Source organism: Charadrius vociferus, unplaced genomic scaffold, assembly GCF_000708025.1.
Source record: "Charadrius vociferus isolate BGI_N301 unplaced genomic scaffold, ASM70802v2 scaffold309, whole genome shotgun sequence".
NCBI classification, from domain to species: Eukaryota; Metazoa; Chordata; class Aves; order Charadriiformes; family Charadriidae; genus Charadrius; species Charadrius vociferus.
Window position 1 is genome coordinate 3406726 of NW_009661370.1, and position 20291 is coordinate 3427016.

The 20291-nt window shown below is 45.3% G+C and overlaps 1 protein-coding gene across 1 annotated transcript in view; it reads left to right on the forward strand.

Moving 5' to 3' along the window:
* LOC104294095 (cytochrome c oxidase protein 20 homolog) overlaps positions 1-20291 on the forward strand; it is a 24057-nt gene continuing 3766 nt past the window's right edge. Inside the window, exons 1-2 of the mRNA XM_009893660.1 lie at positions 1-113; positions 20139-20283. Of these exons, the coding sequence (XP_009891962.1) occupies positions 1-113; positions 20139-20283 (258 nt within the window). The remainder of the gene's footprint in view (positions 114-20138; positions 20284-20291) is intronic.

The following is a 20291-nucleotide window of genomic DNA, read 5'->3' on the forward strand; positions in this document are numbered from 1 at the left end:
ATGGCCAGCCTCCGCTGGCGAGGGGCAGCGGGGAGGAGAAGGTCCTCTGTTCCCAGCGAGCTCCTGCGTGACACAGCGAATGCAGTTTCGGCTGGCTCCCTCACGTCTCCCAGGTCTGAACAGTCATTACTGTTAGCTCAAGCAAAGCCAGGCTTTCCTCCCAGAATAAGAATAATGCCCCATTAAGCCCACCTAATGACAGCACAAATCATGTCGAACAGAAAATGGGCTTGTGTTCCCTACTCGGGCTTCTGAGGCTTGCGGGTTTTGTTCTGCTTTTCCCATTCCTAATTTGACTGTGGGAAACGCTGCCTCCCCCCAGCCCTCCCAGCGCAGGCACACAATAGCTGCTTGTTTTTCGCCTGGAAGGAATTGCTGAGCCTTTAAATAGCTGGAATTGAGTTTATTTTTCTTCTTGTACTTCAGCTCATTCATTACTCCAGTCAGAGCATCCTAAAAGTGAAGATTTCCAAGAGCACTGGAATTTTCCTCCCTTTTTTTTTTTTTTCCCAAAAGATGCTCTGCTGCTTAAATTTCATGCACCAGCCCCACGGTAGAGTCACTAACTAATCCTGTGGTGAAGTGTCAGCTTCCAAAAAATTAATTCATATGCCATTAAGCAAATATGATCTGAGTAGTGAGGACTAGCAAGAGCTGATGGCAATGTAGCCAGCTCAAACGCAACTGTAAAGGTCAATTATTTTTTATGTCAGAGAGACTTGCAAAGTTTAGTAAAAAACACTGAATGAGAACCAATGATAGTCGGGGTGACCAGCTGAGCAGAGGCCGCTCAGGATGGCTTTTACCCCCATCACTCTGGAGTTGAGGGCAGAGAAATTCCTCAGGAAGTTCCCCAGTTTTTGAGGATGCTCTCACCCCTGCAATTGCTTTCTTTAAGCTGCTTTGCCCTTCCAGGAGTCTTATGGCTTCTGTGCGCATTAAGAGGTTTAAAGGAAGGACCGTCTCCATGGCCCAGACCGCTGGCTCTGCCCCATGGCTCCCCACACAAAGGCTCCTCCGGTGAAACGGCCGCACCACGGCACACACGCAGGGATGCCACCCTCGCCCCGTGCTTCCGGAGAGCACAGGTGAGCGTGGTGTGGGAACCTGCAATGCATCCCTCAGAGAGACAGGCCGCCTCCAGCACCTCTCCAGCTTGCACTGAGCTTCAAAGGTATAACGGTCGGTGCTAATATTGCTGAGATTGTCTTCAAGTGAGGAAAAAAAAAAAAGGCTTTTATACTAAATATACTGACATGTAATTATTTATTAATAATATACTAATACTGCAGTATTAAACCAAGTACAAACAGGAATCTGTTCAGAGCTAGACTACGCTCCTTCCCGGTCCGAGCCTGCGGCATAACCTATATGTAGCACATCCAGAGCAATCAGCTCCTTAGAGTCATCTTTTTCTCCCTCATTCTGTCCTCCACAGATGTTCAACTTCCTAAGTGGTCTCTGAGGACTCGCCTTTTACCTGCAGACCAGGTAACCCTGTAGGTCATGACACTCCTCCCTGACTGTGTCACGAGCTAATCTATACTGCTTCTTCCTTATGTTCTGGGGATGTTGACTGAGAAATGTCTTGAAGTAGCAGCAACCCCTCAGAAACGGCTTCTTGTTTAATGTTGACCCGTGATGGCCTTTGCAGCATATACCTGGTAGCCTGGAAAATCTCGATTCTGTCTCTCCTTGCAGACCCCAAGGTGACTTTCTGCCATCTTTCTGAGTCAGCCTTTAAGCCATGTCTGCAAGTCGTAAAAAAGTGCTGAAGTAGGTTACTTTTCAGCTGATCACCTTCATAAATTTTAATCTTTCAGTTTTACTGGAAAAAAAAACCCCACCCTAAAAGTGTACTTCTAGTGACTGTCAGCTTGATTTTAAGAAGTTAGCCTTTGAGAAACATTAGAAACCCCATGTCCATAGGCAGCTGGAGGGGCCAAAGCACTCCATTAACAGCTCTTCTAGTTTTCCAGCTGTGGAAGCCTGTGCTGATGACATCATCCTTCCATGATGACCTCAGAATAAGGAAACCTTTGCCCTCCCATCTGAGCAGGCCACAAAAGCTCTCTTGGTGCTCCTCTCCCAACAGCAACTTGCTTTTGGAACAAGAGCCATGAGGGACAGACTGTCCGCAAGGTTAAATCTCTGCCATTGGGGTGCTGCAGCAGATACAGAGCGTGCCCTGTGAGGGGACCTGAGCCAGTGCCACACAGCCCCGGGCCACTCAGACGAGCAGGAAGGGCTGTGGGAGACTCAGCAAGGGATTTCAAGGGCTCCATCTTGGTGTCGTCCCCCCACCATAGCATCACTTTACTCTCGCTTCAGAAGCAGCCCCCGACGCAATTGTTCTAGTGTTAAATGACCTTTCAGCATGAGGGAGGGCTGCCACTCAGACCACAGGCTAAAGCTGCTTTTAAATTTAAAACCACGTTTTTAAGTAACACACTCCACCCTGATGCCTGCGGTGTTTGAAGAAATGCAACCAAAAGCTGCAGCTGAGCCTGGGTCAGGCAAGTCTCCCCTCTCTACCCAAATGCACAGACAAAACCTCTAGTTATGGAAAAGCACGATGGGGTTTGTGGCTCTTTAAGAAACACCACCTGCCTTGAGAGGGAAACTGACATGGGGAGGCATGAGAAAGCCCCGGCATTGCTCCCCTCTGCAATCCCTGGTGCCAGCATCCCACCCACAGGGCCATGTCATGACAGAAACACTGGGCACAAGTGCTCCTGGAGTCTTCTCTTGGAGTTGTTCAGCCTGGAGAAAAGAAGGCTCCGGAGAGGCCTTATAGCAGCCTTCCAGTACCTAAAGGGGCCTACAGGAAAGGTGGGGAGGGACTCTATCAGGGAACATAGTGATAGGACAAGGGGTAACAGTTTTAAACTGGAAGAGGGTAGATTTAGATTAGACATCAGGAAGAAATTTTTCATTCTGGGGGTGGTGAGGCACTGGAACAGGTTGCCCAGGGAAGTTGTGGATGCCCCATCCCTGGAGGTGTTCAAGGCCAGGTTGGATGTGACATTGAGCAACCTGGTCTCGTGGAAGGTGTCCTTGTTCATGGTAGGGGGGTTGGAACTAGATGATCTTTAAGGTCCCTTCCAACCCAATCCACAGATTCTATGAATCTATGATCTCTGTCCCTCCCCATGGAGGTAAGGCCACAGGAGGGAAGGGTCCATCCTGGCACTGCTCTTATTGCCCAGGCAGAGGGCAGGGGGTGTGTGTGAACATCCCACTCTCTCCCACCTCCCCGGCAGCAGGCGTAGGAAATGCCTGCCTTCAGCGGGGGCTCTCCTCCATCCCTGCCCTGCAAGAGACTGATAAGCAAACCTGAAAAATAACAAACCTGGGCTCTAAAACTGAACGGGGCACGAAATGCTGTCCCACCAAACAGCGCAGAAAGCCTGGCTCCTGCAACAGTCCCATGCAGGGGATGGGATGGGATGGGATGGGATGATGTGAGATGGGTAAGGCTCTACTGCAGGTTTTAGTACCGGGACATGATTAAGGCATACTTTCAAAAACCTGGTTCTCTTGGAGAAGCAACAAACAAAGCAGTAAGAGGCCTGGCTTGTATTCTTTGTGAGGAAAGTAAAGGCTTTCCTAATGTTTGAATAACACTACGTTCCCCTTCAAACAAGAAGCCAGGGTTCTGCTTGTATCACCACGATTACATAAGGTTTGGAACAAGAGTAAAGGTGGAAACTGCTTTTTCTGTGGTAAATTGGCTGTGGGGCTGGGACAGCTCAGCCACCGTGGGGCTAAAGGACAGACTCGAGTCACTCCTCCCTCCTGTGGGCACAGGGATCGGGCTCAGGAGAATGCAGGCACGATAAGGAACATTTAGCTCCAGTGGCCAGGCAAAGGAGGAGTCACCATGGGCAGACAGGCTGAGCCGGTGGGGGTGGCTCAGAGAGGGCCCAGGCACAGAGGCCATCCAAAGTTGTGGCTGCTCTTTGCTGGCTGGAAGAGCTGACCTTCAAGGCTAGTGAAGCCAAACAAAACACCCAGAGAAAGAGCATCTCATCAACACCTGGTTACTGAAAGCTCATGGAAGTCCATCATCCAATTAAAAAAAAATAGCCTGGTGCCAGGTGCTTATTCTCCTGATACAAATCATAGTCTTGATTATGGAAATGCTACAAGTCACCCCATGGCTGGTCCCAAGCGAGCATCTTCCTGGCACTGATGAATTTCTTGCTGGAGTAGGAGTGCCAGGACACTTCAGGCATCACCCCCACAGGACAGCGGGCCCTCTGCTCCCTCTGCTTGCGGATCTCTTCATGGTCTGTGGCTGGAGAAGAGCACTTTCCAGGCAGGACAATTCAGTAAGTACACAGCACAGGCACACACTGATGCTAACGCTGCTTGTACAGCTTTGTTCTTCAAAGATGTTCTTCTCAAAATGCACAACGCTATGTTTGCACTTTGTGCCCTTTAGCCATTTAAAGAGAAGTAGGTAACATAACCTTAAGCACAAATCCTCCCATCTCTGCTAGGGCCTGGGGCTGCCACAGCAGTGGGAACAGGGGTGAAGACACCTCGAGGCCCTTCCTCACTCTGCTCTCCTCACTTGGGTCCCTCTGTAACTGGTTAAAGCGTATCCATAATCACCGTATTTTCTTCCCAATCCCTGATAAAATTGAATTATTTTGATGGTTTTGTGGTACTGTAGATGGTGTTCTAAATTATTTAATAAGTATTTACTGGGGATGAGTAGTTTTATTTAGTGGCGCATTACACTTTTATTTACAACCTCCTTTACCAGCTTTTTTTTTTGTTTAAATAAAAGACATTGTATCTGTCTTTTTGTGTATTTTTACAAGCTAGAGTTTAAATAGTTTAGCTAAACAAACTTAACACTGGCAACAGAGGCCTGGATGCCCTGTAATCATGTTTTTTCCTTTTATGTCCTGTCAATGCAACAGCATTTTCCTAGGCATCTTGTGAAGCTGTTAAAGGATTTCTCATGCAACTCAAACCTGAATTTATGTACATAAGTCCTTATGTTATAGAGCTTCCTCCATTTACAATGACTAGCTGAACCTGCCCCATGGAGCAGAATCATGCTAGCTGACTGTCTTTGACACTGCTTTAATTTCGTGAGGCTTTTCCAAGATTACTCATTCTCAACTGCTCCACAAGCTGTCACCGTATCTTGGACAAAGTGCCCAGAGCAGTGGGATGAGGAGGACAGGCAGCAGCCGGGGGGAGGCACGGCACTCAGGCTGCTGCCGGTGGAATGAGTCAAAGTCTTTGGGCCTGGGCTTGCCCACCTCACGGCAACCAGCAACAATTTATTGTCATTTAGGCAATTATTCTATCACCCGATGACCCCTCCCCACCCGAGACGGGGAATCAGAAAAAAACAAGGAAACCCAGGAGTTGAAATATAAACAGGTTTAATAGAATAAGACTAGATAATTAACATTAATAATACTAAAAAACCAATATTGATCCCAATAGCAATATAACATATACAAGGGTTATAGTCAGCCAATTGTATCAGTGGGAAGCTGTGCGCTCCCAGCAGTGGACAGCAAATGTCGGACACTGTGAGTGCTACGGCTTCGGGAGGAAGAGAAGGCCTCGAGGCCAGCACAGGGGCAACAAGTTACCTGGATCACAGCCATCAAGGGAGAGAGAGAACTCCTCAGCAAACTGTATAATTTATATTGAATGTGACATGCATGGTATGAAATAATCCTGTTGGCCAGCTTGGGTCAGTGACTGGGTCTTGCTCCTCCTCATCCCCACACCTGGCAAGCTCAGAAACACTGAGACCTTGAGACCCACACACCATAGCTGGCTATACAGTAAATATTTTTACAAATTCAGACACTGGAGTCTTCTAAAAGTGCAGTTTTCCTAAGCATTAGAAGACACCTCACTGAAAAGTAAAAAGTAGTTGTGTGTCACTCAAACCAGGACAGGTACACATGGGCAAACAGAGGGAAGTCCAGCGGCATGGGCCGGGGAAGGACACGCAGGTCAGCGGTCATCTTTTCTGTTCACGCTGTGAGTCATTTCTTGGTTTCCATGGAAACCAGCTGCTGCAGAAATGATGTTATGAAAACACCTTCCAAGATTAAAGCTAACGGATTTGCTTTGCTCTCACGAGAGCAGAAGGACTCGTCACTGTATTGCCCTGTGTGTGGCGTTCAAAATCGTCCCAGAGAAGTCACAGGTACCTCTGAGATAACCTGCCGGCAGCAACTGCTGCATCCCCTGTCCCGTGTAGCTGAGACCCAGCACAGCCACGAAGCCCAGGCGGGGGAGAGGAGGAGGAGGAGGAGGAGGAGGAAGAAGCAGGGACTTCCAGGTCCCGTTAGCTCCTTGCAGGTGGGTCCAGTGCACACCAGGACAAAAGGCAGCACTGTTGCCATCTCCAAGGGCTGAAATCTATTATTTGCCCTGGAAAAGCCAAGCCAGCAGAAGCAGCAGTGATGTATGATGGCATGGTGAGATCTCCAAGCGGCTGCAAGGAGAGCAGGCTGCGGCACCTTGCGTGGAAAAGGAAAGGCAGCAATGGTGGGTTAGAGACAAGTGCGGTTACTGCAAGGCTGCCTGTCCCTCTTACCCCAATACTGAACAAGGGACACTTTATTTAGTGTCTGCTTTCATATTTGACATGGCCACCGAGTGGTCAAAAATCAGCCTTGTATGAAGACAAAGTTTGGATAGGCCAACTCTTACGTAAGTTGCTCTCAGAAATACATGTATTATCAAACAAACGAAAGTCGTGCCTCACAAAGAGGCTCCGTAGCAACAAAGCAAGCCAGTCTTTGATGGAATAATTGGCAGGAAAACATGCAAAACTTAAAAAGCTTAACTCTCTCTACGTATTATTAATTACTCGATCAAGTTTCGTTTGGAAAGAGTCCATGAGAGTATAAAGAGGCATTTAGCCTAACAAGAGAAATGCCAGAACCCAGGCGGAGGCCTGTGGTTAATGCTCAGAAGCAGTGCGAAGACAAGCTGTGCCCACCACGACAGCAGCAACTCCTGTCTCCTCTGAATGGTGGCAGGATGGACGTGTGGACTGCACCCGGCCCGTGTTCAACTCAATGCACTGCTAGCACCTGCAGGTCATCACTTCAGTGGAAGAACAGCCTTCCCCATGCATAATAATCAGGCAAATCAGAGAAAACATCTGGAAACAGATGTCAGCAGGGTGGAATTAATTTTTAGCATGAGTTCTGATATGCTTCTAGACGTTGTTCCAACATTTTATGAAAATGTAGTCAAGAACACAGAAATGCTGAAGGCAGCCAAATCAAACATCAACTATTTTTGTTCGAGTCCTGCAAATGACAGCTGATCACAGCACTAACAAACAAGTGTTCATTATTGAAAAGTCCCCATGTTCCTCAGTGCAGTGAAAGCTACATGATCTTGGAAGCTTCCCATGAATATTTTTCTGCATCTCTGCTGTGAAAACCACTCAAAATTACTATACCGGATTACCCGTGACCCCATTTCTGGAGAGACTCCCACAGCAAGGCTCTACAAAACTTGAGGATGTAAAATTAGAAATCCTGGGAGCAATTTGTGCTCTGCTCTGGAGTGTTTCATCTCATCATGCAGTGTTAAAGTGCTGCTACGCAGGCCTCGGGAATATAAACACTAATTACTGTAGCCATGTAACTGAAGTCATAAAGAACTTTACAGTACGACTAATAAGCAATTAGACACTAAATTAAGAAGCAGAATGTGATGGTCTATGGTCCATCAAAGGAGGAACAAAGCCCATCAGAAGAGAGATAGAGTATTTCATGGAAGAAACATGTAGCTCAGAAGTCTTAACTGGCATTTGAAGATACACAGTGTGAACAGACACATGGTATTGCCAATGACTTGATTTTACATGTATGCTTAGCCTATCAATAAAGTGATTAACTAGCTGAAAAGAACACGATGGTCATTCCATACATGAGGACAGCAAAAGAGGAATACATTATACGACATAGAAGGCAGTGATTAAATGTGCAGAGAGGGGAGCTGTGGCTTGCGTTCTTCAGACTCAAGCTGCTGGACAGTCAGGGCATGACTCAGTTGCCTACACACTGGCACTGTGTCCCTCTTGGTTTGGCCACCCAAACATAAGCTACTTTTCTAGCCAATTTAGTACTGTCAGGGGAGTAACAAAACTCACACAGACTTGAAAGGAACTTGTTTAGCATGGACAGAATTTGCACAATTGAGTAAGCTCTCCATCATGTAGCCTTTCCCAGATTTCCTTCTGACTCTTCCTCCCAGCTCACGTCAGAAGCGGCTCAGATGCTCTTTGGAGCCTTGCCAGGGAAGGGAGAGGCTGATGTGAGGGAATCAGCTTTCCAGCCTACTACCTTTCTTCCCAGATGAGCAATTTGTCTCAAAGTACTCCACCTCCTCTGAAACCCTCTCACCCACATGGGTGGTGTTCCCTGAGCAAACAGCTCAGTCACTCTCCTGATGAGCTTGCAAAGCACATGGCTTCATGCTCCAGCTGGTCCAGCCATGGCTTACCACTTAGGAGCTGCCAGGAAAAACAGCACCAGGGTGTTGTGTAAATAGTTAGGGCCAGAACAGAGCCAGGACATGGGTCCCATAGTAAATAAAGGTCTTGGACAGCAATCAGAGAAGCCAGGTTTTGCATCAAACCAAGGATTAAGGGAGGAAGCTTGGTCAGAAGTTAAGCTGATGTTGAGAAGACAAGGCAGGAGCCTGGACAGAAGAAGAAAGGGACTCAAAGAAACCCCAGAGGAAATGCTCTCTGCCTTTTAAGGACCCCCTGAGTAGAGGATAGATTAGTTTTCAAAATCTTCTTTATTCTGTCTTACAATGTAGTTTACAGAGTCTTGTTGTCAGACTTAATTGCTTTTCTATTCTAATAAAACAGCCTTGGACAGCCATGTGAGGAAAAGTGGAGAGCAGCAGCGTAAGGTCAGCTCAGCACGCTGGCTGACTCACCCCAGCACAGGCAGCAACACTGGCTGCTGGGGGATGCGAGTCCTTACATTCTTCTTTGCTGCCAAAGCCTCTAGTTGCCCCTGAGACAGTCAGTCAAACCCTCAGATCAGGATACGAACGCTCGTGTCTGACTCCCAGATTTTCAGCTGGTCTTTCTCACCTCTTCTCAGCCGAACACATCAACTTCCAAACCAATTTTCAGTCTAGAATTTGCTTGACCCACAGTTGCTGTGGGAGGGGAGAGAGAGCTTCAGAAATGGTTCCCAGTGTTCCTTTTCAATAGCAGCACACAAACTACAGGAAAATCACCCATCAGCCTTGTAAAGAGCCTCTTGTGCAACTTGTTAACTGAAAATTGTCTGAGACATTGACAAATCCAATTTGATCACACAGCAATAACTGAACTCTATCCCGAACCACAGCAGCAGGGCCTTCTGATAGTGGCACTGACCATTTTCTCTGTAGCTTTCTCTTGCAACACTGAGGTGTTCTTTCAGTTCACCGATGCTGCTGTGGAGCTGCTGTCCTATAGCAGCAGTAAGACTTGAGCAGCTTCAGCAAGGTAAGAAGAAACTGGGGCTGGCAGATACGCACCCAGAATTGCTGCAGGCGGGTTGAGCAAATGACACATATGAAATAGGTGTATCCTGATGAGTGATACAACAATAAAGGCTTTTTTTTTTTTTTTTAATCTGACTCATGCATTCAATTCCTCTGTCTGAGGGCAAAAAATAGGTGAGAACAACTTCAGTTCCAATAACTGGAAGAATTTTCCCCCAGATGGAACTCCCTTGGTCAGTAACTGCTGGCAAGCAGTTTTGAGGAACTTTTAATATGGTTTTAAAATAGTTTCTGAAGCAGGAAGGGACTTCCAAAAAGGCAGTGAAATTGAGTATTTCTGAACTGATCAACTAAGCCTGGACTAAGCATGTTACCTTCTAACCATGGAAGATCAACGACAAGATCTGTAGGAGGGGTTCAGCACTACTGGGGTGGAGTGAGAATGGTATGGTGGCACCAAGAAGTTTTCATGGTGTTTGGACACTTTCACTGACCCCTAGAGCACTTTCCTAGCATTTGTAGTCTTTGGGGGACCTGGAAGGAGGCACAGAACATGGCGCAAGGGTTGCTGATGGCCTCTCCTGACCCTGGATGAATAGCTGTTCAGAACCTTCCTGTGGAAGACAGAGGTGAAGATATCTACATCCTTCAGTGCTTTTTCCTGCAAGAGGCAAAGTTGCTGCAACTAAAAAGGTCTGCCTGTCAGGACCCTACTGGGGAAGGAGCATGGGGCATGTGTGGTCGTGACGCTGCCAGTGGAAGGACAGGTGATCTCTCCTGAGAGCTGAAATGAGGCAAAGACAGAGAAAGCTTTTTGACGATGGAGGGTGAGGAGGAAGTTTCTTTACTGAGAAGGTTCCTTCAAGCCCTTCAGGGCAGGAGTCACTATCTCCACCTCTAATCTCTCTAACCTTTATCAATATTCCCATCTGTAGCTGTTGCTTGCAGAGCCTTTAACAAGTTTCCCTCCAACCACGCCGTTTCCCACCAACTCCTTTTAAAGGAGCATTTAAACAAACCACACACCAGCTCCTTTCCCTTTCCTGTCAGCTCTTCACAAAGTAGCATAAAACCAGTCTTCCACCACTGCCTTCTACAGGGCGGAATACACGAGCCGTAGTGTATTCCTCCATAGCCTCCTTCTCTCTAACAGGCTAACACGCTCAAGGCTAGTGAGGGCAGGTCATCCAGAGCTCTGGAGAAATGTGGGATAATTCCTCAGGGCTCTCAAGATGGCTGTCAAAGCCCCCAGCCAGGAGGTGACAAAAGGAAAGTCAAAAAGGACACAGCCAGCCAGTGAGGATGGGATGGTGGGTCACAAGCCAACCGGGGAGGAAGTGTCTTGCTTCCTTGCCAAGGTTGCGCAGGGCACAGCAATCATGGGCAATTCAGAGGCGATCGGGAAGACTGGCACTCTGCTTGTTGTCCAGGGTCCACCTTTATAGACATAGCTCCACTAGCACAAAGATCCCCAGGAATAACCAAAGCTGTAGCAAATACTGGGCTTGGAAGGTGGAGGGGAGACCAACAAAGCAGCTCCCCGTGAGAGAAGGGAACACAGTTAAAGCCGCTTTTCTGTGGGTCTAAAAACGAAAAGACACCTCACTTCTTGGGGCTCCTCCAGCTATGCTGCTTGGGCTGCTCAGGTTCCCACCCCACGCAGGCAGCCCCGAGCAGCCTGACTCACAGCAGAGGACATACAAGGTATGGTACCTGTTCTCCAAATCACAGCCTTCCCAGATGTTTGACTTACTTTGATCAGACCTGTTAGCTGGATCTGGAAGCAGGCTGCACCAACAGGATAATATATTGGTACTAAAAATTAAATACATGAAATTTAATGTCCCCTTCACACCAGTATTTTGTGGAAGCATTCATTTGTAATGATGATCTGCAGGTGTACATACGCAAGGAGGATGATAGAAGCAAAAAGGATTTGTGTGCAGTTTTCATCTAGTCCATACTTCCTACACAATTTTAGACAAAATGACATCTTGGGATCACTTCCAGCCCTATTTCTCCAGAATTTTTAGTGCCATTAAATATGGTAACTTTGTTGTTAGTGGAATAGAGGCCCAATAACAATTTCTTATCTTTCTGGACAAGAAAACAGGTTTTATTGTTTTATTTAATGATGCTATTCTTCGCTGATTACATGCTGGTTTAGCACTTGTCAAAATGCAGTGTCTGTACTCTGACCTCTTTTTTCTCCCAAAATCATACTAATAACCTCAATAAATTTGAGTTATCAGTAAGCTTTACGGATTCAGGTAGCTTCGTGCTTTGGTGAAATTTCAGTGCGTGTGCTAAAATGGATTCTAGAAACCTTTCAGAAACTGAGCTGTATTAATTAAGAACAAATTAGGTTTAATCAGCATTTATATAAATTCAGAGATTCTGGACAGTTTGTAGCCAATACACCTATACAAATGAGCTAAAATCAGTCCATACATCATTCTTTGCAACTATAAATTGAAATTGTATGTGAAATTAACTGAAAAGCAGCACTTTTCCGGATAACAGTAATATAAAAAAATTAGCACTTTTCTCAGCTGAAGTCTGCATCATTTTGTTAATTACCTGTCTTAGCTCTGGATCTGAAATCACAGTTGCTTAAAAGCCCCATGACAGGTGACAGATTGTTCTCAGCAGACACACCCCTAGTAACTAAGGAGTTGATGGTTACTGAGGTTTAAATAAAATCAAAATGCTTAAATTCTACCCCTCTGAGTGTACAGCAGCTCTGCTTTTTTTTTTTTGAGAAAGACCTAATAAATGAAATGTTGAGGGTTTGGGGACTGTTCCATGATTGGACTTAAAAATAACAGCATAATACCTGAAGTTCTTCTTTGGGATGAGTCTTTCGCCACAACTTGTCTGAGCAGATAATTATGCCAGTTATAGATAAGATTTTAAAGAGACCTCTAATACGTTCCAAACAAATCTGAGGCTTGCCTGTAGTTAGGTTGGGAAAAAAAAAATAACACCCAAACCCCAGAGCTTTGAACAGTATTGGTTTTTTAATATCCATTACAAGCACTTGAAAAAAGATGGGGGATTTGAGACAAATGCTGTATCACAATGATCGTCTTGATCAACGAGTTTAAAGTACCCTCGCAGGAGGTAAACAAATGTAAAAAGGAAACCATAAAATACAGGAACGTATGTATCACTCCCAAGTGTGAGGATGAGGTGGGAATCGGATGGAACCAACGCTATTATTCAGAAATGATACTATCATAAGCCCAAGTTAGCACTCTGAAGGGCCATTCATCAAAATAAGCATTCATTTCCCTTCCTCACCTTAGAAATGGCCCCTCTCTGGAGCACTGGGTCTGGTGAAGTTTGTTGTTGAAGATTCCTGCCAACACAGACTTCCCCAGGATGGGAAGAATAACGCACCAGCTACCTCTGGCTGGTTGTAGGCTATTTTAGCTTTAGCAGACCAGAAAAACTAATCTATTAGACATCAATTATATCCAGCTCTCTAGGAATTTTAAACAGTTTATAAGTAAGGTAATTAAGCACATGTTTAGCTTCTGCTCTTGTTCTGCAGACGTACTGAGAAGGCACAAGTCTGACATGCTGGGAAAATAAAACTAACAGCATGGGAAAATAAAACTACCAGCATAAATAAAGAAACCTTTTGCCCAGATCAGTAGTCACTGAACAGATGCCCACGCTCAGGAGGTCTGAAATTGAATTTAGGGAGCAGCTAGCTATCCCACCGGTGAGGATGATAGCACTGGGCCCTACAAGTCTCCCCCTAAGGGAGACTCCTGAAGGCTTCCCCAGCAGCACCACTGTGCACATGGAAGGGGACAACAACAAACAGTTCCGTGCGGAGGGGACATAGGAATCTCCCTGGTCCACCCGGGAACGATTCCCCATCAACCCAGAGAGCTCCAGGGGCCCTACTATTTTCCAAAACCTTGGAGCACAGCTTCTGCCCCACACCCAATCCTGCTGGTGGTCTGTAGAGTTAATTAATGGATGTAAGTGACTTTAGACCAGCACCCGATGCTTTAGGCAGGAAACTAGGATCCTCCAACACAAAAATACGACAGAAGGTTGCAGCCCTCGGTAGCCAGTCACCAACAGACTGACTCAGCCTTCAGGCCAGGTCACAGTGTGCCGTCAGGAAAAGGGAAAAAAATACTGGATCCGTAAACACTACTAACAAGATATGAAGTATTTTTCATCTCTGATCCTTCTCAGAAAGCAGCAGAAACCACACCAGGTACAGAAATATTTATATGCTAAATTAACACTCTCAGTGTGCAAGACATGAAGTCATTCCTGTCACGAATGAGAAAAACCTTGAATTCTTGCCAGGGAAATCTGGACACCACAGTGGGACACCTAAGGTGCCTGCAAATCTGGAACAACTGTTTGGAAATAACACATTGCACTTGACTATGATCTTTCAAATCTCAGCCTTGCAGACTGGCTGTTTCTTATGTGATCCTTCTGAAGCCATAAGCTTTCTTTCCTTTGCCCCTAGCCAAAGATGCGCTATTTTGTATAGGAGACCCTGCCCTAGCATGCTGAAACTAGCCTTTGTAGCACGACGAAAAAATATACCCTGACTTCTCCAAATCTTTCCATGTATTTTTGATGGCGGCTGTCTTAGGAGTATACTGTCGCGTGTAGCGGAACAAAACACCTTCCATCTGGCAGGGTGCTAGCGGACAGTCATGTCATCAGACAAGGTGGGGTGGGGATAAATCAGTGAATCCTACTCTAAAATGTTTGATACTTGATTACAAAATTAAAATCAAAACTCCAAACCCCTTACCCTTCCCCACCCCCCCCAAAAAAAAGAAAGAAAAAAAAAAAGAAAAAGAGGAAAAAAACCCCAAAATATAATGAGATCTACCTGATGTACTTTTTTTTTTCCTATTTGATACATGGCATCATTTCTGAACATCCTCTCTAGTTGTCTGATTTGAGTGTCTACTTTGGTATGCTCTGCTCCTTGAATGTGACTCCTCTTTCCCTGTATGCTGCTAATTATACATCTACTTTAACGGAATATTGCATGCAAAACACATCGTCAAAGTGGCTCCTGGCACACTTCTCTCCTCCCTTACCCTTCAGTTCAGTGATATCATTACATTACATCACTGTCTGTGTTAAAAATGAACCAGTTGTCCAGACCATAGTACACTAAAGCTGTAAGAAGGTTCTTTCCTTTCTCTAGGCTTTAGCCTAATCTTGGCAAAAATGCAAGAGCCACAGTGAGTAATGCAAAAAGTTAATTTAGCTAGTGATGGATATATAGGGGAAGGTGTAGGGCCAGGAGAAGCGCACCATGATACTGCCTCAGAACACCCTTGCGGCCTCCAGTGACTTGTGCTGAGGGAATTCTTACACCTGAGAGGGTGCCTGAGCATTTAATAGCCTTCAACAGATTTCCCCCCTCAAATTTTCTAGTTGTATTGTGCTGTTTAAACAGCTTATTTCTAAATAAATTTCTTACTGGCGCAAACCTCTTCAGTTTGTTATGAATTCTCAGAAACCACATCCCAAAAGAAACAATTACCATACAAATACCTTATTAGTTCTACTCTCCAGTTTTCCCTCGGGAATTAATAAAGATTAAGCCTGACACATTCATATGACAGACACGGAACATGAGGCTCAGAGTTCATAACAACCCCCCTCCACACTGTTCGTGACAAAAACCTCAGGACAGCCACTGTATTTTGAAAAATCAAGATGTGAAATGGAAGGGGAAGTTTTAAAATAAAGTTGGATAAACATGTTAGGAATGAAACAGGCCTAAGTAAAGTAGTCCTGAGGTAAGAGATGAGTTCCCTTCCACACTCCTGGTTCCATAACCCTATGATTACTAGGTCATTATTACTCAGATTTGTTTCAGAAATGGCATATGTCTCCTAATGTCTTCAGTTTCAGAAAACAAGTTCTACATCTTACAGACTTGCATCTTAAAAAAATGGACCAAAAAATGGCAGAAATAAATACCACCATTATCTGCTTGAAGTGGATTACAGTGCCATACAAGAAAGCTTAGTGTCTGTCAGTATTTGCCACTAATACATTTAAGACATGCTTTATAGACAAAATAGAAGTAATTTACATTATATGAAAAGTGTTGGTTAATTAAGAAAACCTCTGTTCTATTTTTAGTCAGAAGCATCCTTAAGTACAATTGCCACTAATAAGTCAGGAAATTCTAAATGTAGCTCCACATCTAACAGTATAGCTGCAATTATAACTGTTATGTTTTATATGTCTTCTTTTTTATATAAACCTCTTTCTTTTTTAATCAAGTGCCCGAATAAGATAAACAGATTAAAAGATTTGGCAGAAGAAATAAAGCCATTAGAAGCCTGCCCTTATTTCCTTGGCTTTTAGAGGAGTACGTTGAATTAACGTGTTGCAGCTGAAAGGAGCATTTGTACAGGCAGTTAAGTTAGGCAAAGTCAACCTACAGAAATGATCAGCGAAGCCAACCCAGAATAAAACTGTCTTGCAGTTGAAATTTAATTTGCATTAGCATTAATGCTTGGGGGAAAAAAAAAAAAAAAGTATTTTTTTTAATTCAATTGCACAAGCGGGGTTGCTGACTGCCTTGGCAACAGCACCTGCACACGCTCTTTGAGCCTGCCCCATCCCCACAAGGGTGGTTACTGACATAACCTACTGCACAGTATCCCTACAGCTGTCACAATAACTATTTACCACCACAAAACTACCAAAATACATCACTCCTACACACTTGCATGCAGTAACATAATGCCCTCCTCCTGAAGGACAAACACCCTCATGACAACTGAGGGCATGAGTGGAATAACCATCCTCTTCCTGACTTCTGGCAATTCCAAGCACCCCTCGCTTTCACAGCTTACAAAATGGCACGTGGTCACCACAAGCAATTGCTTGACAGCTATTTAAGTAGCTTCAGGGTGACCATGAAGACAGATAAAAAGTCCCACTGGACATCTTCAAAATTTGTCTTGGGGCATGCCCCAACTGCTAGCCCAGGAACCTGATGGCCTGCCACCTACCAAACAACATCTGCAACAGGGCAGCTTCTTGAGGCGCTTGATCTAAATCTGCACTGACCTCAAAAGATCAGTGTGTTTCCCCCCTCACAATGGCCAGGAAACAGCTTTTTGTGTAGTGTTAATCTTTGCGCTGCATCAAGTGGCAGAACTAGTGGTACAGCACAGCAAAGAAGAGGAAGGCCTGGACCACCTCTGGTGTCAGCAGCACACCTGGGAACAGCTTAAGCTACGTGTGGAGCTGAAAGGCAAAGCCGAGGGTGAATTGGTACCAACAGACAGAGCAGCCCCCACCAGTAACAACTGCTATGGGCAGACCGGGAGGAGAGCCTTCATGAACTACCCAGGTAGAGCACGCAACCCTTAGGGAGATGCTGAATTCATCTCACTTAAGGTTTGTTATCTGAAAGGTCTATAGTAGCCGTCAACCTAAAGGGGTTATCATCCATACCGCCTATTAAATGTATTTCTTAGGACAGGCTGCCACAGCTTTTTCAGGTGCTTGCTTCTCCACAAGGCTACATAAACAGCTTATGGTATAGGAATAACTTACATGACCCAAGAGGTGCTGAAGGTGTGGAATTCCACGTTTGTGTAATGGCTTCCTCCTTCTAGGGCATACAGCCCAAATTGTTTCAGAAGAGACGAAATCCTTGTATGTAGGTTCAGCCCCCTCAAGCAAATGTTCTGTGTGCTGGAGGAAATAAGCACTAGAGAAGTCAGTGAGCCAGGTTCTTGTCTGCACTGCTGTGACATGAGGGCCTCTTGTCTGCTGCCCCATGTCCTCTACATTGTGGCCTCTTTCCCGTGGCAGGACTGTCAAGTTTTGCCTGGCCTGACCTTTAAACACAGAGGTGAAGGCTGATGGGACAGAACAAAGATTGCTGACAAAGACCAATCCAAACCATTTCCAAGCTGTTTACTTCAGGATGGAGTGGACAGGCATGCAGCTTCACAGCAAAGGATGCTACACTTTATTGATCAACACTAATATAAATAAGGACGGCATAAACATAGGAAAAGTTCATACTGCTGAGAGTGAGTGTCACTCAGCACACTATGATGGATAAAATTGAGCATGTATAGGCAGCTTCCACCAAAGGTCTCCAGCTCCAGACAATGTCATTAAGGAAAGAAGTATCTTTTGCTATCAGTAATGTCCTTTAGGGTCAGAAAACCAAGGCAGCAATCCCAAACATATATACAAGGTGCCTGGCTTCCAGAAACAGCGCAGTGTCCCTGTCAATGGAGGAAGGCAGGCGTGTAGGCCAGGACTCTTGCTCAGCCGCCTTCCCTGTAGGCCACACAGGCAGGATACAAGGGAGGATACACAGGGATGCGCTTCTGCTGTGCCAGCTGTACCAAGGGTTTAACCAACGGTCAGTCCAGCTTGTATCAAATCACGTTGGCAAGGCAGCAGGCGTATTTCAGCAGCTCTCACATTCCCTGTATTATCACCCACATAAATGTACCAGTACCGCACGCCCGCACAGCCTCATCCTGCTTTGTCAACTAACAGGCTGAAACCTGCATTTTAGCTACCTAGAATAAGCTATCCGCATTTTTATTTGAATCCAGGATGTGAAAAAGGACATCCTACTTTCAGAGCCTTCAAAACACATCTAGAGAAAAGCAGCAGAAGTATGAGGCCTGCGCTTCAAGAGCCCTGCCCTCCTCGAGAGCCAGAGGACATCACCCTGCATCCTCGAATGCCCCGACGTCTCAGGTCCCTACAGGCCACGAGGGAAAGGCAGGAAAGTGTCATGTCAGCAGCATCGCTGCTTTTAAGTGAAGGAGGCTCCAGCTCAAGTGTCTTCGCTGATCCCAAGCACTGTCCAGCAGCCCTCTGCGTACTTCCAACTCCACAAAGGGCAGCAATTGCAGAGCAACTTCCAAAACAGGTGAAGCACAACTGAGATGCAGCAGTAAAGCAAGTTACTGAGTGAGTACCAAAGAGAGGAGGAAAAAAAAAAACCCTGAACATTACATTTATTGCTAATTGATATGTCTGTGTAATTTGTGTGATTTGGATATTTGGAAAAGGGATAAATGACATGTAGGGAAAACCACGTGCTTTTCCTTAGCCTGTTCTTGACTATCAGACAGAAGATGCCCTATTTGTGTACTCTGCTCTCCAGCACCTTAATTCTAAAACCAATTTCCTGTTTCAAAGCAAAGAAAGATCTTGTCATTCTTCTTCAAAATATGAATATGGCCAGGCCACCTCATTGACAGTAAAAGTAGTGTCTATTTTTCACCATTTGTGGCCTTGTTAATTTCTTGTCATTTCTTACTAAATTCCTCAACTTTTGTCATTGCTTAATAAAATGCAGTTACATTTTTTAAACCAACTAAGATAAATCCCTACATTACTAACTTTTCCAAGGACAGATTACGTGAATAATTTTGATTTTCACCTATTATAGTAAATGTCCTGTTTGCAGCACTACATACAGCAGTATTGTATATTATTATACAATAGCTTTAAATAGGCTGAACTACTCACAATTCAAGCAATGTTTACTATTGAATCAGTGTGTTCCATGAATTCTGAGCATTGCCTGCAAAGTCTACAAAGATGATAACAGTGATAGATTTGGACTCTTGGGAAGGATTGAGACTTGCTTCTAACCCATTGGAGATTTAAAATAGCTTATGCAAATGTACAACAGCACTTTTCAACTACTGATACATCAAAACTGATTCTGTGTAAATGTCCATTGTTTTCAAAATCCTGAAAACGTGTAAGTAGTGACAGAAAACTCAAATTGGCGTAAACTTCAGTGTGTGAGAAAGACCACTTTATTTAGCATAGGATTAAAAACAACAACCAAAAATAATATTTAACAAGGTCTGAAGAGAGCTCATTCCTCCTGGAAAAATAACGTTTCAAGACACACTTTTTTTTAAAGGGAAGAGCAATACTACACATCTCTCATCTTTGTTATACTTCACTGCTAAGATGGAAACGGTCCTAAATAGAACGTACTCTGTAACTCACTACTTATCAGGTAGAGACTTGTTTTCTTGCAGCAAAAAGCATTTTTGCAGTATCTTGCAGAACTGTAAAACTCTGTCCTATGTCACTTAACACTATTTACCTCTTCAGATACTACTACAGGTACAATTATGTATCTAAGGCATCAATTCCAGTACGTCTACCTGATTTATCGCAGGACTTGCACCTACGGAACCCACTAGTGTTCTGCCTAATTTAGTTGTTAATGTCCCACACGAGACCATTTTCAGGAGCACTACTTTTGAAACAATTCTTCCTCCGCCTCCTTTCCCCCTGCCACCAGGGTACTTATCTCCCCGTTGCGCGTCATCTTTTCCTCACCCCAGTCCAGCACTCTGGCTCGCTTCCTGCCCACACCAAAAATAACCTCTCCCCAAACCGGCCATGTCACTGACTCCTCTGGGTTGGGAGGGACCATTTAGATCATCGAGTCCAACCACGACGTCCATGTCGTTCAGGCGGCCTGCACCCCGTGAAGGATCCCATAACTTCCTTCTCCCGCTAGGTGCTACTCACTGAGCGTTAATTACGTCTCCTCCTCCTGTTATTACCCTTTTGGCTTTTAACAGCTCGCCTCAGACAGGCCGGGGCCTAGGCCGCCAGGCGGCTACACTGCGCCTGGGCCTCTCCCCGAGGACTGACGGCAAGCGACACGGCGGACTTGCGCCACCCTCCCCACGCACAAAGGAGACGAGGAGGACACGGCCCCCGCCCGTGAGGGC